An 18,582-nucleotide genomic window follows, 5' to 3' on the forward strand; every position below is an offset into this window, starting at 1 on the left:
TTTTGTTTCGGTCTTCACGGAGGAGGACGTGAATAATTTGCCGGGTGTTAGTGATGGAAAGGTGGTAGGACTGGAGGGTCTCAATGACATTATTGTTACTAGAGAGGCGGTGCTCGACAGACTGGAGGGACTGATTGTGGACAAGTCCCCAGGACCGGATGGAATGCATCCGAGGATTCTGAAAGAAATGGCGGAGGTGATGGTGGATGCCTTGGTGGTTATTTTCCAAACGTCGCTGGATTCTGGGGAAGTGCCGGAAGATTGGAAAGCGGCTAATGTTACGCCGTTGTTTAAGAAGGGTGGCAGGCAAAAGGCAGGGAATTATAGGCCAGTTAGTTTAACGTCTGTTGTAGGTAAAATGTTAGAATCCGTCATCAAGGAGGAAATAGCGAGGCATCTTGAGGGGAATTGCTTGATAGAGCAGACGCAGCACAGTTTCGTTAAGGGGAAGTCATGTCTGACAAATTTATTGGAGTTCTATGAGGATGTGTCTAGGGCGGTGGATAGAGGAGAGCCGGTGGATGTGGTCTTTCTTGATTTTCAGAAGGCGTTTGACAAGGTACCTCACAAGAGGTTATTGCAGAAGGTAAGGGGACATGGAGTTGGGGGTAGGGTGTTAGCGTGGATAGAGGATTGGTTGTCAAATAGGAGGCAGAGAGTGGGGGTTAATGGGTGCTATTCGGATTGGCGGTTGGTGACTAGTGGAGTGCCCCAGGGGTCAGTGCTGGGGCCTCAGCTATTTACCATTTATATAGATGATCTGGAGGAAGGAGCCGAGTGTATGGTGTCGAAATTTGCTGATGACACCAAGATTGGTGGAACGGCAAATTGTGCGGAGGGTGTGGAGAGTCTGCAGAAGGATCTAGATAGGCTGGGCGAATGGGCCAGGAAATGGCAAATGGAATTTAATGTTGGCAAGTGCGAGGTGGTCCACTTTGGTAGGAATAATGGTAGAAGGACTATTACTTACGGGGCGAAAAACTGCAGCAGGCGACGGTGCAGAGGGACCTCGGGGTCCTTGTGCATGAGTCGCAAAAACCCAGCCTGCAGGTGCAGCAGGTGGTCAGGAAGGCTATTGGGATGCTGGCCTTCATAGCGAGGGGGATTGAATATAAAAGTAGGGAGGTCTTGCTGCAGCTGTATAGGGCATTGGTGAGGCCGCAGCTGGAGTACAGTGTGCAGTTTTGGGCGCCGCACTTACGCAAGGATATTTTGGCCTTGGAGGGAGTGCAGAGGAGGTTTACTAGGCTGATACTGGAGTTGAGGGGGTTGAGCTATGAGGAGAGGCTGCATAAACTAGGCTTGTACTCATTAGAGTTTAGAAGAATGAGGGGAGATCTCACTGAGACATATATGATGAACGGGATGGATAGGATAGAGGTGGAGAGACTCTTCCCGCTCAGAAAGGACAGTAGGACTAGGGGGCACAGCCTCAAGATAAAGGGGGGGCGGTTTAGAACAGAGTTGAGGAGGAACTTCTTCACTCAAAGGGTGGTGAATCTCTGGAATTCTCTGCCCGTTGAAGTGGTGGAGGCTGCCTCACTAAATATTTTTAAGTCGCGGGTTGATGGGTTTTTGATAAGCGAGGGGATTAAGGGTTATGAGGAGAGGGCGGGAATGTGGAACTGAGCCACGACAGATCAGCCATGATCTTACTGAATGGCAGGGCAGGCTCGAAGGGCTAGATGGCCTACTCGTGCTCCTATTTCTTATGTTCTTATAATCCATTTAAATCCCTCTCAGCATCCAACTGATCTTTAAATAACTCCAGGATTTTTTTTTAAATGTACACAGAACATCATTCATACAACATTGTGTGAAGATTGTCATTTCAAGTTTATCTTTTGTTGGTTTGAACCTATGGTGTCACAACTTATTCGGAAGCAATTTTCTGGATATACACCATCTATACATTTCACTATTTTACGTGCAACTTAGCAGTTTCAGAACTTCCCATCTTCATTCGGCCTAAATGTCTAAGTATTTGGTGGAACAAGTTAGGCTATATACTGGATAGAATGCAAATCTAAATGTCCAATGGCAATATTTGCTATCGATTGTAAAATATAAAATATCATTGTTCTGGTCAATTTGAAAGAGCATTCTAATGATCCTCAACCAACAAAAGAAGGAAATTACCAATTATATGCCCACTTCTTTCCTGTTTCTCAACTTCAAACATAGATAAGTATGAAGTGTGCGCTCCCTCTTCATAACTCAACATTATTGTCAAATAACATGAACTATGAATCCCAATTCCTATACATAATACATAAAATTCAAAACATCCTGAATACAGTATGTAGCATACATTGCTCTTTCCATCAGGATATTACCTAAACTATACAGTGTTAAACAAAGAATAGAAAAGCTCCAAGCTTTTGTACAGTAAATTCCATACCTGACTGTGTTCCAGAAAAGCAAATAGCCACTGAAGTTTCATCATTAATGACTGTGAATCACTCTCCTTCAGCAGCATTACAGCATGCCTGAAGCTAGAAAGGAGCACAAAACTTTGTTTAAATGAACTTTGTGATGGTGCAAGATATTGGTGTACAAACCAGATCAGCACAGTTTCGAAACTGATTTATTTGAGACTCCATATTTTCAATAAAATTAAAATGGAAATTAAAATCAGAATGAAAATTAACTAAAAATAGAATTTCAGAACCAAGCAAAATGGCATCTCAGGAAATTATTAGTTAGTCTAGGCTAAATGTTATCCAGATTGCCAGATCTGGAAAACAATGTGGACCTTTTGGGAAATTTCCCTTAATTTTTCAGTATTTATTTCTTTGCTGTTTCTTAGTGTATTTAACTATTAAGTCAGAGAGTCATAGAGGCTGACAGCTTGGAAACAGGCCCTTTGACCCAACTTGTTCATGCCACCCTATTGTTTTTAAAATTCCAAGCTAATCCCAATTTCCTGCATTTGGCCCACATCCCTCCATACCCATCGTACCCATGTAACGATCTAAATGCTTTTCAAAAGATAAAATTGTACCCGTCTCTACTACTATCTCTGACAGCTTGTTCCAGATACTCACCACGCTCTGTGAAAAAACTGTCTGAACACTCATTGTCCAGCACTGCCTTTTTTTGGAAATGGTTAATATTCAATTCTCCTATTGGCTATAGGATACAGACTGGCACAGTGTTAGCATTGCTGCCTCTCAGGCTCAGGTTCCCAGGTTCAAATCTGGCCTTGAGTGACTGTGTGGAGTTTCACGTTCTCCCCTCTCACCTCATCTTGGCAGCACTGATAATGATGCTTCATTTATTAACTGTTTGATTACGTTTTTGATGACAGAATGTGTTTAAGAATTGACAAATTTCAGACAACTTACAAAAAAGTTGATGAGCCGACAGCCTGTACAAAATACAGCAAGAGGGGAAACGTTGCATTATTTCAGGAAACAATAGTGCTCTTGTCAAGAATGAGGCCTGAGGCAAAGTAATAAATTTTATACATTTGGACCACTTCTAGAAGGGATGGGAGGAGAACGTGTTGCATCTGAACATATCAGGGACAAATTTCCTCGTACTTTTGGGGCAGATTTAAATTTACGTGGCCTGGGAACCAATAGGTAATATTAAGAGTGGAACACCAAGATGCAGAGAATGGGGAGACACAAAGCACTGGAGTAGGAAATGATGTATTAGGTGAGAATAGAGCAAGAAGGAATGTAATTAAATTAAAAAAGAATGACCATGTTTGCATGTAAATGCACAGTGTGAGATTAAAAATCATTGGTTGCTAGCATTGTAGCCATGTAGAACTATGGTCTTGTTTTAATAATGAGACTTAGCACAAAGAAGGGCAACACTGGGTGCCAAATATTGCTGGAGGCAATATGTTACGGAAAGAAAGGGGGAAGGGTAGCAATATTGATTAAGGAAAACATCACAGTGCTGAAGGGAGAGATGCCCCAGAGAGGTCAAGCGCAGAATATATTTGGCTAGATCTATGAAACAAGAAAGGTTCAATTATATGATTCAGTGTTGCCTGCAAGCTACCAACTAGTGGAAAAAATGTAGTGGAACAAATTTACAAGGAAATTATTAAGTACATGAATAAGATAGTTAAGGCGGCTTATGGAACGCGTTTATCATAAGGCATAGAGTCCAAGAGCAAGAAGGAAATGTTGGAGTTATACAGAGCATTGGTTAGGCCACGTGCAGTTCTGGCCACTTCACTGTAGGAAGGGTGTGATAGCACTTGAGGGGGTACAGAGGAAGTTCGCCATGGTATTGCCTGGGTTACTTAAGAACATAAGAAATAGGAGCAGCAGTAAGCCACCTAGCCCTTCGAGCCTGCCCCACCATTCAATAAGATCATGGCTGATCTGAAGTGGGTCAGTTCCACTTTCCCGCTTTCTCCCCATAACCCTTAATTCCCTTGTCTATCAAAAACCCATCTACCTGTGACTTAAATATATTTAGCGAGGTAGCCTCCACCACTTCAACGGGCAGAGAATTCCAGAGATTCACCACTCTTTGAATGAAGAAGTTCCTCTTCAACTCTGATCTAAACTGCACCCCCCCTTATCGAGGCTGTGCCCTCTAGTCCTGCTATCCTTTCTAAGCGGGAAGAATAACCGCAGGTTGGAGTTATAAGGAGAGACTAGATAGGCTTGGATTGTTTTCTTTAGAGCATAGAAGGGGTGCGGTGTGGTGGTGGTGGTAATTGAGGTGTATAAGATTGAAGGATATGGACAGGGTGATTAGCAAGCAGCTGTTCCCCTAGGTTGAGGGGTCAATCATGAGAGGATGTAGTTTTAGGGTAAGGGACAATAAATTCAGAGGGGTTTCACTAAGTAGGTGGTGGGAATCTGGACTGTACTGCCTGGGAAGATAGTACAGGCTGAAAACCGAACAATCTTTGGCAGAGCACTTGAATTATCATAACATTCAAGGATGTGGACAGGTGCAGGAACATGGGATTAGCACGCCTTGAGTGGTAGTTATTGTCAGTACAGATTTGATTGATTGAAGGGTCTTTATGACTCCAAGTATGAGAATTATACAGTAATTACAATGGATAACTTTTATTAACTTTATTAAAAGACTTAGAATTATTGAGCCTGTTCAATTTTCTCATTGGACAGCTCAATCATTTCTGCCCTTAAAAATGATGGAACGGTGCGCATATGTGGTGATGACAAGCTCACTATTAACCAAGTTTCTGAGTCAGATGCTTATCCATTTCCTAGGGTCAAAGATTTGTTTTCAGATCTTGTGTGGGAGGCAAGCTGTTTTGAAAACTGGACATGAGCCAGGTATTTCAACAACTCAAAGGAAGATTCAAAGCAATAAGTGACTATCAACACACAAAGCATTGTTCAAAAATAATCGCTTGGTGTGTCCTCCAGTCTGGCAACCTTTCAAAAGTAAGAAGTCTCACAACACCAGGTTAAAGTCCAACAGGTTTATTTGGAAGCATTAGCTTTAGGAACCTTCAGCTCCTTCTTCAGGTGAGTGAGGACTTGTGTTCTCAAACAGGACATATAAAGATACAAACTCAATTTACAAGATAATGATTGGCATGCAAGTCTTTACAGGTAATCAAACCTTAAAGGTACAGACAATGTGAGCAGAGGGTTAAGCACAGGTTAAAGAGGTGTGTACTGTCTCCAGCCAGGACAGTTAGTGAGATTTTGCAAGCCCAGGCAAGTCGTTGGGGTTACAGATGGTGTGAAATGAACTCAAGATCTCGGTTGAGGCCATCCTCACGTGTGTGGAACTTGGTTATCATTTTCTGCTCAGTGATTCTACATTGTTGTGCATCATGAAGGTCGCCTTGGAGAACGCTTACCAAAGATCAGAGGCTGAATGCCCGTGACTGGAGGCCAGCTGCAAAATATTGCCAAGCAGATAAGACAACGGAACTATGCCATCTACAAAACTTCAGCAGTCAGACATTCAGCCTCTGATCTTCATGTTAGCGTTCGCCAAGACGGTCTTCACGACACACAACAACACAGAATTACTGAGCAGAAACTGATAGCCAAGTTCCGCACATGAGGATGGCCTCAACTGGGACCTTGGGTTCATGTCACACTATCTGTAACCCCCACGACTTGCCCGGGCTTGCAAAATCTCACTAACTATCCTGGCTGGAGACAATACACACCTATTTAACCTGTGCTTAACCCTCTCTCCATTCACATTGTCTGTACCTTTAAGGCTTGATTACCTGTAAAGACTCGCATTCCAACCATTATCTTGTAAACTGAGTTTGTGTCTTTATATGCCCTGTTTGTGAACATAAGTCCTCACTCACCTAAAGGAGGAGCTTGAGGCTCTGAAAGCTAGTGCTGCCAAATAAACCTGTTGGACTTTAACCTGGTGTTGAGAGACTTCTTACTGTGCTTACCCCAATCCAACGCAGGCATCTCCACATCATGGCAACCTTTCAAAGGACAATGGACAACCTGTTGCAAGGCTTTCCTCAAGTTACAGTCTACTTAGATGACATCTTAATTTCAGGGAAGACTGAGGAGGACCACTTCAGCAACCTGGATCAAGTTTTTAAAAGATTTTTAGAAACAGAACTATGTCTGAAGAGGAGCAAGTGCATTTTCCAGACACAAAGTGTAGAGCATCTAGGCCATAGAATCACTGCTCACAGCTTTACCCCCTGTAGAGGGGAAGATGCAAGCCACTAAAGGAAGCTCTGGAGCCCAGGAAAGCAGAGCTCACTTCATATTGAGCTTGGAAAACTATGTAAAGTTTTTCTCAGACATGTTTAGTGCTTGCTCCTCTGTACCTATTTCTCCACAAAGAAACCAAATGGAAATGGGAACCCACACAGAAGGCAGTTTTCAGGATGTCAAAGTGCTGCTGCAAATGGCTAATCTGCTAGTCGATTTTGATCCAGACAGGAAAGTTATCCTGTCACACAACGTGACACCTACAGTGTAGTGGTGATACTTTCTCTAAGGAGGTTGGGTCTGGAAAACCTATCCATATAGCACCTACGACGCTGACAAAAGGTTGCAAGGGAATATTCAAGTTGGACAAAGAGGGCATAACTACTGTTTTGCGATGAAACAATTCCATCAGTACCTCCATGGTCATTCATTCACCACAGCACCATGGTGGTACAGTAGTTAGCACTGCTGTCTCAACTCCAGGGATCCGGGTTCAATTCTAGCCTTGGGTGATTGTCTGTGGGAGTTTGCACATTCTCCATATCTGAACAAGGTTTCCTCCGGGTGTACCAATTTCCTGCCATAGTCCAAAGAGGTGCAGGATTAGCCATGGTAAACTGCTCCTTAGTATCCCAAGATGTGTAATTTAGATGGATTAGCCATGGGAAATGTGTGGGTTACAAAGACAGGGCACAGGAAAGGTCCTGGATAAGATACTGTCAGAAAGTCAGTGCAGGTTTGATGGGCTGAATGGCCTTTTCTGCACTGTAGGGTTCTATGATTCTATATATTCCAACCTCAAGCCATTGAGTCTTTTCAGTGAGTCAAAACGCATGGCTTCAGCAAATGCTGAGTCTTACATTGTCAACTTATCAATACAATATCGTGTGCAGGGAAAGGTAACACAAAAGTTGAGTCCCGTTATTGAATTTTCCAAGGAATTGCATCTTCTTGAGACAAATTTCTTACTTGAGAGACTTGCACATTCTCCAGTAAATGCAAAGCAAATTAACCAATGGATGAACAAAGATCCTATTCTGTTGCAAATTTTAAAATTTCTGAAGCAAGGATGGCCAACTGTCGTAGATAATGAGTTGAAACCTTATGTGAAGTGTAGGGATGAATTAAACATGCAAGGTGGATTGGGGGGGGGGGGGGGGTGGTGTGTGTGTGTGTGTGTGTGTGTGTGTGTGAGAGTGAGAGAGAGAGAGAGAGAGTGTGAGAGAGAGAAAAAAAAAGGAGTGTCCGGTCCATCTCCTGGTCGTTCGCATAGATGAAATTCATGAGCCCCGTCCAGGTGTTTCTAGAATGAAAAGTTCAGCCAGGAGATATGGTTGGTGGCCAACGTGGATCTGGACTTGAAGAATAAGGTAAAATCCTGTTCGGCTTGTCAGATAAATCAAGAGATGGCACCACAGAATCACTTTATCCTTGGGCTGTGGTGCAGATGGCAATGTGGACTTTGTGGGACCTCTCATGAGCTACATATTTTTGTTTGTTGCAGATGTGCATTCAAAATGGTTGAAAGTACATATCATGAGTAATATTACAGCTCCTGTAACAATTGAGAAGCTACATCAAATTTTTGCAACTTATGGTCTACTAGATTCAGTTGTTTCAGATAATAGCACTATATTTACAAGTCGTTTCAAGAATTAATGCAAAAGAATGGTATGTGTCATATGTGTGTTGCACCATTTCATCTAGCTTCAAATGGTTTGGCAGAGCAAGCTGATAAACTCTGAAGAAGGGATTGAAGGGAATGGCAAGTGACACTTGGAGTATTGTCACAAAATAATATGCAAAATAAAAAAGTAATTTTAGTAACATGAGTAAAAATCCAACAGCCACATACCTAGTAAACCAGGTCCGTGCAGCAATTAAAAGAAAGGAAGGAGAGAATAGGGAACGGGATGTTCTTTACAATTGATATAACTAACAGTCAAAGTTCTGAGTCAGGAAGCAGATTAGACACGCATGAGGTGTTGAAGAAGCAAGAGAGAAAAGGCAGCCATCCCCAGGAACAAACTGAGCCAGAAATTAGGGGCTGAAGACAGCAGAAGAGCAGGCATCCTCAAGAAACAGCTCAGATAGATATGAAGCCTAAAGGCAAAGGCCACTTTGAGCAAAAGTGAGCAGGAGAAAAGAGAAGCAGGAGGGACCCAACTAACACACTTTAGATGAAGATTGGTGCTTTTGTAGAATCCCTGCAGTGCAGAAGGTGGTGATTTGGCCCATCGAATCTGCACCAACTCTTACCCAGGCCCTATTCCCCGTAATCCCATGTATTCACCCTGCTAATCCCTCTCACCTATATATCATGGAACACTAATGGACGATTTAGCATGTCCAATCAACCTAACCTTCACATCTTTGGACCGGAGGAGGAAACTAGAGCACTGGAGGAAACACACGCAGACACAAGGAGAATGTGCACGTTCCCAAAGCCGAAATTGAACCCTAATGCTGTGAGGCAGCCGTGCTAACCACTGTGCCACTGTTCTGTCCAAAGACAGGCAGTTCAAACTGGAATATGATTACATCAGGAACATTGGTGGTTACTAGGAATAATTTTAAACCAAAGTGGTCCAGTACCTTGGGTCATAAGACTGCAAAATGAAAAAGTTGTTCACAGACACCAAGACCATGCTCATTTACATTATGACTCAGTCAGCAAAAGTTTCAGAGTCAGTGCCATTACAGATAACATGGCAGTAGGTAATGCTGCTGTGGGTATTCACCAGGAAGTGGTTCCTGTGTTAATTCTGCTGGGGAGTGGAAAAGGAACATTTATATACAGATTCTCAATCCATCTCTTGATCCACAATTCCAGATCAACGGTTACAAAATTTACCAATGGCGTGTAGGCCACAATGCAATCACAAAACACCTGACAGACTTTTGTGTAATTAAGACTTACTTTTGTCTGTCCAGTTGGGGGATTGAAATTTAAGTGGAGAGAAATGTTACACAATGTCATTTTGAGTGCAAAGTGTTCTTATGAGATTTTCTCCTATGCATTTGTTTTACTGGTGTCTGTTGAGGGTTCTGAGCATATATGGACTTTTCTGCCTGCAAGAGGGTGACCTCTAAGCAAGACCTGTTTTACGAGTGCTTCTGTTGTCATAGTTATTACTATTATCACTATTCTGCTGAGTTACTGTTAGACTTGTTTGCATAAAGAAGTTCCTTCTTTTAAAGAAATATTTGACTATCTTATTTGTGGTCTCAAGTCACCACAGGTGTTGATTAAAAACTGGTGGAGGAATTGAAGAGAAAGGAATCTGCCCTGAAGGCACCCAAGCATAAACGGTGCCATGAGATCAGAGACCAGCCACTAGCCTGATTTTGAGAAGCACATGTCAGAATAGATTTTTAAAATCGCCAGAATGTTTTCATCATCAGAAATAAAATGTAAATATACAGTTAAGTGGGTCAAACCAAACCCCGAATCTAGCACAGGGAAACAGCTGGTTGGTGCAAACACTTCACGGAACAGAAATATCCAGTGTTGCAGAAAGCCAAAATTTCTTAAACTACCAAAAGATCTTGATGTCAAAATTACCCAGTTTCTAGCGCTTCATTATTAAGGCAGTGACTAAAACACAAGTACCCATTGTGACATATCAGCATGGATGAAATAGTCATGAATTTCAATATGCCCAGCAGACAAACAATGGAATCAAAATGTTCAAAAATAGTTCTGGTGAAACCCATAGAACATGAGAAGGCAACATTCACAGTGGTGCTAGCCAACTTGGCCAATGGAACAAAATCAAAGCCTATAGTAACTTTTGAACAAAATCATGCCGAAAGTCTCCCTGCAGTTTTTGCGCTTGTTGTGACAGTGGTTAGATGGAGTGAAATTATGGGTCAATAATGTACAGAATTGGTGCCTCAATGATCCATATACAGAATGTAGCTTTAGTGAGGGACATATTCAGATCCCAAACAAACATTGAGATCAATTGTTGCCCGTGAAGAAATAAGAAAATTATTAACAGGGGAATTGCAGGCTAATTACAGAGAGCCAGCATGGATTTATTAAAGGCAAATTGTGTTTCACTAGCTTGCTTGAATTTTTGATACAATAAATGAGAGGATCACCAATGATAATGCAGTTTATTTATTTAATGTGCCTGGACTTCCAAAAGGCACTTGATAAAGTATTCACATGGCAGTTAGAGCTCATGGAATAAAAGGGGCAATAGCAACATGGATACAAAATTGGCTAAGTAACTGCAAACAGTAACGGTGAAAGGTTGTTTCTCGGACTGGAGGGTTTATTGCAGAGTTCATGAGGCGTCAGTGTTCAGATTCTTGCTCTTCTCAATATATATGAATAACCTAGAATTTAGTGTATAGAGCAAAATTTTGAAATTTATAGATGACGCAAAAATTATGAACAGTGAGAAGGTAGTGTTGAACTAGTGGAATGGGCAGGCAAGATAAAAATGAAATTTAATGCTGAGTAGTTTCGTTTATTTATTAGTGTCACAAGTCGGCTTACACTGCAATGAAGTTACTGTGAAAATCACCTAGTCGCCACACTCTGGCGCCTGTTCGGGTACACTGAAGGAGAACTTAACATGGCCAATACGCCTAAGCAGCATGTCTTATGGACTGTGGAGGAAATCGGAGCACCCAGAGGACACCCACTCAGACACACGGAGAACATGAAAACTCCACACAGATTGTAACCCAAGTCAGGAATCAAACTCAGGTCTTTGGCGCTGTGAGGCAGCAGTGTTAACCACTGTGACACCCCACAAGTGTGATGTGATTCGTTTTCATAGGAAGAACAAGAAGAGGCAGTTTAAAATAAAGAGCTCAATTCTGAGAGAGATGAAGGAGCAGAGGGATCTGGGTTATAGGTGCACAAATCATTGAATGTTGAGATCGCGATTAGTAAATCACATGGATTCCCGGACTTTAATAAATAGGTGCTTTGAGTACAAAAGCAAGGAAGTTATAAAAACAGAACAATTGTTTCAGACTGGAACAAGAAATTTTCAACATAAATTATGAAAAAGGCATGGCTTGGATGCTTGCAGAAGCAGTTCAGAGAAGACTCACCTGTCACATTCCTGGGATGAAAGGCTTATCTCAAGAAAGGTTGAATATGTTGACCCTCTACTCACTGAAGTTCACAGAGAGAGAGGGGTGAGCCTACTAAAACATCCATGATCCTGAGGGGACTTGATGGGGTGGAAACTAAGAAGTTTTTTCCACTTGTGATGGAGAACAGAACCAGGAGTACAGTTTGAAAATAAGATGGCTTCTTTTTAAAACAGATGAATTTTTTTTATCTCTCAAAGGATCATTAGTCTGTGGAATTCTTTTACCCAGAAAGTAGTTGAGGCTGGATCACTGGACTTATTCAAGGCTGTGTTAGATAAGACTTTTTTTATAGACAAGGAAGTCAAATGTTTAAAGGGCCATTTGGGAATGTAGAATTAGGGCCATATCAGATCAGCCATGAAGTTTTTAAAGTTTATTTATTAGTGTCACAAATAGCCGTACATTAACACTGTAATGAAGTTTGTGAAAATCCCCTAATTGGCACACTCTGGCGCGTGTTCAGGTACACTAAGGGAGAATTTAGCTGAGGGAGAATTTAATATGGCCAATACACCTAACTGGCATGTATTTTGGACTGTGGGAGGAAACTGGAGCACCCAAACCCAGAGGAAATCCATGCAGACACAGGTAGAATGTACAGACTCCACAAAGACAGTCACCCAAACTGGGAATCGAACCCGGCTCTCTGGCATTGTGAGGCAGCAGTGCTAACCTCCAAGATATAGAGAGATTGGATCTCAATAGTAGAGAGATGTATAGAACCAGGAAAGTGGAAGTTATGATAAATGTGTATAAAATTGATTCAGCCTCAACTGGAATACTGCACAGAGTTCTGGGCACCACTTTAGGAAGGCATGAGGAAGGGTACAGAAAAAAAAATTCACAAAAATGGTTTTGAGGATGAGGAACTTCAATTACACGTTGAGACTGGATAAACTGGGACTGTTCTCGGAAGGAAACTTAACAAAGGTATACAAAAATCAGGAGGAGACCGGACAGTTTACAGGAAACTGTTTCTGCTCTGGAAGGATTGCAAACCAGAGGACATTGATATTAGGTGACTGGCAAAAAAAACAATAGTGAGGAAGCACTTTTTTTTTTACATAGCATGTGGTTAGGATCTGAAATTGCACAGCCTGAGAGTTGGATCATTATCTGACAGGAAGAAATGTCAAGTCTAGGAGAAAAAGGCAGGTTATGACAAATTCTTCTTACAGGGAGCCAATATAGACTATGCTATAACCTATGATTTCTCACCAAAATCACATATTGATCTTCCATCCCCCACATCTTAATTTCCTTCACTCACCTCGGCCCATCACTCTCGTTGCCTTTAAAATCTTAAATTCTTACATTCATCCAAGCCTCAGATATCTTCCTTTCTCTTCTCCCTCATCCTATATACTGAATGACATCATCCCCAAAGAGTTTCAATTTCCACATCAACTCACCTTGTCCTCTCACCTCCGATTTATTCACTCCTTTAACATTTTCTACCATATATTATACCATACTAACCCTAATCCTATGTTATTTTCTCATCCTCCCTTATGTTCCGCAAGTGACCCATCTCCTGCTCAGTCAACCCTATTCCCAAGAAACTACTGACAATTTAACTGTCCTTCATGCTTCAATGCTTGCTGACATTGTAAATGATTATGTCACTCTTTCAAAGCCATCTTTATGAACCCAACACTCAGTCCCATTCCAAACTTTGTCCTTACACGTTACTCCCATTTCCAATGTTCCTATTCTCTTGAAAGTTTGTGCACGTGCTTGCACCTAATACGTACTCAAATTTTCCTGCAACATATCTGAATCTCACCAAACAGGATTGTACCGCTATCACAACATTGAAGTTGTCTGACCCAAGTCATATCTTATCAGTTACTCCACACCATTCTGCTCAAATGCCTCTCCTCTACTGTCCAGCTCAGGTATTACTTAGTGCCACTCTTCTCTATCCAATCACTACTCAAGCATAGCTGATGCAATGCCTTCTCTTCTCACCCATTAGTTATGGAGTGTCCCAAAATGGTTTTTTCCCCTCATCCACTTCCTCACTTAAATGCTATTGCTTGGCAACATTACCAAAGGTTCCATGTCTTCAATCATGATGCCATCTGGCACAGTGGTGAGCACCGCTGCCTCACAATACCAGGGACCCAAGTTCGATTCCGGCTGGGGTCACTGCCTGTGTGGATTTCTTCTGGGTGATCCAGTTTCCTCCCACAGTCCAAAAGATGTGCTGGTTAGGTGCACTGGTCAAGCAAAATTCTCCCTCAGTGTACCCAAACAGACACCAGAGTTTGGTGGCTAGGGGGTTTTCACACTAACTACATTGCAGTGTTAATGCAAACCTACTTGTGACTAACTTATGTTCCAAACTGGTCAGTATCCAATGCTGGGTGCATTGCTATTTCCTTCAGTTTAAGAAAGACCAAATTCAGCCCCCACCACAAACTCTAGGTGCTCATGATTCATTTCTGCGTCACTGTTTCAGGCTAAAGCAACCATTTGCACTCCTGGAGTTACCTTGTTCATCTCCAGCCCTGCCTAAGTCCAACTAAGGCCAAAGCCGCCCTCGTTTCTAGACTTCATTGTTCCAACACCCTTCTGGACAGCCAGAATAACTTATGGCTCTTGGTCTATTAACCTTCTTCCAGCAGTCAAACTTTGAAAGATTGGTCAGCCCTGCTGTAATGGTTGATCGGTGCAGAGGATAAATGGAGGAGAAGCAAACTGTAATAACACTAAAATATTTCCACATTATCCTCGCTAAGCAAATTAAGCTCAAGTATTGAAATGGATTTTTAATTTGCAGAGGGAAAAAGCAGAAACCACAAAAAAATTCTGAAAAACATATGTAGTGTCTTATGCATTCAGAAAAACTCAATGAAATACCTTTGAACTCAAATTACTATTATGCAAACAAAGGAGGATATGTTGCAAACACCTTAAGAAATATCCAGTAAAAAAGTTCATTTGGCAAGTTTGTACACTGGAGAACACATAACCTGCCTGGTGAGATTTGTTGACATGTATACTTGTCTTTTTCAGGACTTCTTCCTTCAATACAAAAAACTAATTTTATCTTAAATGTGGCAGGTTCAATCGTTACGTAATTATTTCAGTACACTTCATGGGACCTCACCGAGTGCAAATTGTTTGCTGCATTTCTCAGCATCACAACCATGCCTGCACTTTTGGCTACAAAAGGGCACAAAGAGACTCTCAACTGTATTAAATCCTGACAAAAAGGAAATTCAAATCCCAAGGCTAGCTGTAACTAAAGCTCACTTACCATAATTGGAGACAAGCTTCCTAGTGCTTGACTTAGTGCCCAGCTATGGTGGAAAAGGAACCAGAAAATGATCAGCCTCACTGAAAATATATATTCCTTTGATTAACTGTAATCCTATAACTGGATAGATTTGAAGTGCAGTTCATGTCTCAGATCATTTCACCTTCCAAGCTGAAGGTTATTGCAAGGCAAAGCATGGCTTCTGACAAATCTGTTGGAGGACAGGATTTTTAAAAAATCCTACGTGGCCAAACATTCCAATTTCTTATACAAATCCTACAATATGTGAAAGATATATTGTAAAACAATATGAATGGTCATCATCGAAACAATATTCAGTTAAGAGATTACCATATCTCAGGTGCTTCAGATACCTACTCAGAAGCTGTGAAAAGAGCCTGAATGATACTGTTCATGTAGCAGGTATTGCCCAAGTTGGCCAGACCTATCCTTCCTGTATCTGATTTGGTAGCAAGTCTTGGATACAAAGGTGTTAATGCATTCTTCTGTGATGTCCAGGCATTTTGACTGAGCAGATGCTTTATTTTCTCTTCATTTGGAATTGGAAAGTCCTAAAACAGAAGCATAAATTTATCTGATAATATTAACAGAGGTGCATAAGATTTTATCCAAGTCATTTTTTGTACAGAATAGTATTTCACCTTCAGTGCAACTACACATTTTCTGCCCTTATCTGGCAATGGGACAAAGTCAATCTCAGTGAACCCAGTAACAAAAATGTTAGTTTAATCCAGGGACAGGATCAAAGCTTGTTTAGAACAAAATTCACAAAAGGAGAACCAATCTTTTTTAAGAACAGTTTATTGTTCAGCTACAATCTTATCCAGCAATACAAGACGAGGCACAAGTAAAATTAAATGAATGCTGAACATTTTCTCCTTGTAATACTCAATACTGCAACTGAAGAGAAAAAGTATAAAGCACATATAGGACAGCGTATGCAGATAAAAGAAGCGACAAAATGCAAACCACAATATTAGCATGATATTGCACAAATATTCATCTGCCCTATACTTGGTGTGCAAACATTTTCAGCTGCCTTCACACTGCCCTTTTTCTATAAATTGATTGATATACCTGATTAACCACTGTATTCTGTTGACTACCTTGAATGCAGTTCTTCTGCACATAGGTACCTCATCTTATGAAGGGTCTAGCTCTTGACTCAGCAAAATATCATGGTTGGTGGAATTGTTTGGGAAAGGGGTGGCAGTTTACCCTTTAGTGTACAATTCTGTGACCATTATCAATATTTACTCTGAAAAAAGGGCCACCAACATAAAAGCAGAATACCACAGAGTTCACTGTTGGAGCTTACATTATCTACAATCAATAGCAATGACTTGGATAGTGGATTGAGTGTATTGTAACCAAATTTGCTGACAATAGAAACATAGGTAGGAAATCAAGTTGTGAGGGAAAAATGAAGGAGTCTGCAAAGGGACATTGGTAAGTTGAGTGGGCAAAAATTAGGTCGACAAGAGTATAACGTGGAAAAATGTGATGTTGTCCACTTCATAGAATCCCTAAAGTGCAGAAAGATGTCATTCAGCCCATCAAGTCGACACTGAATTTCTGGCAGAGCATCTTACCCAGGCCCTCTCCCACACCCTATCCTATTAGCTCATGTATTTTTCATTTGATTTATTATTGCCCCGCCAGAAGAGTAATGGTGAGTCATTTCAAATTGCTGCAGTCCATGTGCTTTAGGTACATCCAAAGTGTTGTTAGGATGAGAGTTCTAGGATTTTAACCCAGTAACAATGAAGGAATGCTGATATAGTTCCAAATCAGAATGGTGTACAGCTTTGGAGGGGAACATGCAGATGGTCATGCTCCCAAGCATTTGTTGCACGTATCTTTCTAGGTGACAGAGGTGACATGATTTTGGAAAGTGCTGTTGAAGAAGCCTTGTAAAGTGGTATAGTGCATTTGTAGCTGGCACACACCCGTGCCAACAGTGGTGAAGAGGGTCCTTGCTTAAAGTGATGGATGGGTTGCCAATTAAGCAAGCTGTAAATGTCAAGTTTCTTGGGTGTTGTTGGAGCTGCACTTCATTCATGCAAATTGAAGATATTACAGTATAATATAGTTTGTTGAGAGCACAGATGGTGAACTGGCTTTGGGGAGGTAGAATGCCAGTTACTCTCCACAGAATTCCCAACCTCTGACCCATTCCTGTTGCCACAATCTTTAGATGGCTGGTCAAGATTGGTTTCTTGTTAGTGACAGCACTAAATATCAAGGGAAAATGGTTACATTTTCTCTTACTGGAGGCCTTTGCCATCAGATCTTGGTATTTTGCTGAGCGCTGCTAGTTTTCTCTCTTCCAATAAAGAGAAAATTGGATCTCCAAGTACAAAAACTAATATCCCCTAGTGACTTGGACAATAGATGGAACTTCACATAATTAACTAATTCTGGTTCAATACAATATATTGTATTGTAATGACAGCCTCAGACAAAGGAGTCTAATGAGGCACTCATCAAGGTGCAGTTAGAAAAGGTGCATTTTAAGTGTGGTATGTCTGCATGCATAACTGACTACTGTAAAAAAAAAGCTGAAAGCCATAAATGAATGTACAACTAAAATATATGATTGAAGTACGTATTTCAGTTAAATAATGTCTTTGATGAAAAGTCACAAACTTGAAACAACTCTTTCTCTCTCCACAGATGCTGCTGGACCTGAGCATTTCCAGCATTTTCTAATTTTTGTTTCAGATTTCCAGTCGCTGCAGTATTTTTTTTACTTAATATACTTAAAATACCCATTTTATAATGCTATTCAAAATAAACAAATAGAAAGAATCTCTATCATTTACCTTTAGTGCTTCTATGACAGGTTCGTACAAGTCAGGGAAACCTGAAAATCGGAAGATCATGCAGTGCACCAATTCTGACAACTGTTGAAGGCAGCTTGTGCCAGAGTTAGATTCCTCTTTAGACAGTGACACAACTAATTTGGGAATATCAGAAACAAGCTGTGGGGTAATGAGATATGAATTATTCTAAGTGAAATTTTTAAGCCATAAATGCACAACTAAAATACTTGACTGCATTAAGTATTTTCATAATTTAATTTTGCATTTCATTTGATTTCACAACTCATTTCAGTAAGAATAATGATATTTATGGGGTGCTTATAATCATACAACTCAGCTCCAACTGAGAGTTTGCGTAATTCCAGCTGGTAAATAAATTGCATTAATAAAAATGACATGTGACCAGATTTTATGAAAGCACTCCTCTGGATCTTAACAGAAAGTTACATGCATGCTTCCCAAAATTTTCCACCCATTAAAAGTTAACAGATGCAGATTTATGTCAAGTTCAACTGTAATTCTGAATATACATTCCAAAAAGCAATATGGATGGATAGCTGTGGCTATGTCTAGATATTGCTAATATATCAGCATCCACACAGGTAAGACTCCATATTTGTATCTTGTAGATATTAAATTAACCCATATGTGTTATTTGACACACAGTGCTTGCAGAAAATATTAAAGTATACAACAC

At 40.9% G+C, this 18,582-nt stretch overlaps 1 protein-coding gene across 4 annotated transcripts in view; it reads right to left on the bottom strand.

Moving 5' to 3' along the window:
- LOC145348955 (ubiquitin carboxyl-terminal hydrolase 35-like) overlaps window positions 1–18,582 on the bottom strand; it is a 399,754-nt gene that overhangs the window by 326,847 nt on the left and 54,325 nt on the right. For all 4 annotated transcript variants that reach the window (XR_013888041.1, XM_080197094.1, XM_080197095.1 and 1 more), the window contains exons 7-9: window positions 17,886–18,044; window positions 15,418–15,611; window positions 2,402–2,495 (exon numbers count right to left, since the gene is read on the bottom strand). Coding sequence is in view for 3 of the 4 variants with exons in the window: in XM_080197094.1 (XP_080053220.1) it covers window positions 2,402–2,495; window positions 15,418–15,611; window positions 17,886–18,044 (447 nt within the window). In the remaining variant the exon portion in view is untranslated. The remainder of the gene's footprint in view (window positions 1–2,401; window positions 2,496–15,417; window positions 15,612–17,885; window positions 18,045–18,582) is intronic.

This window comes from Carcharhinus amblyrhynchos, chromosome 10 (genome assembly GCF_965287045.1).
Source record: "Carcharhinus amblyrhynchos chromosome 10, sCarAmb.v2.hapA, whole genome shotgun sequence".
NCBI lineage: Eukaryota > Metazoa > Chordata > Chondrichthyes > Carcharhiniformes > Carcharhinidae > Carcharhinus > Carcharhinus amblyrhynchos.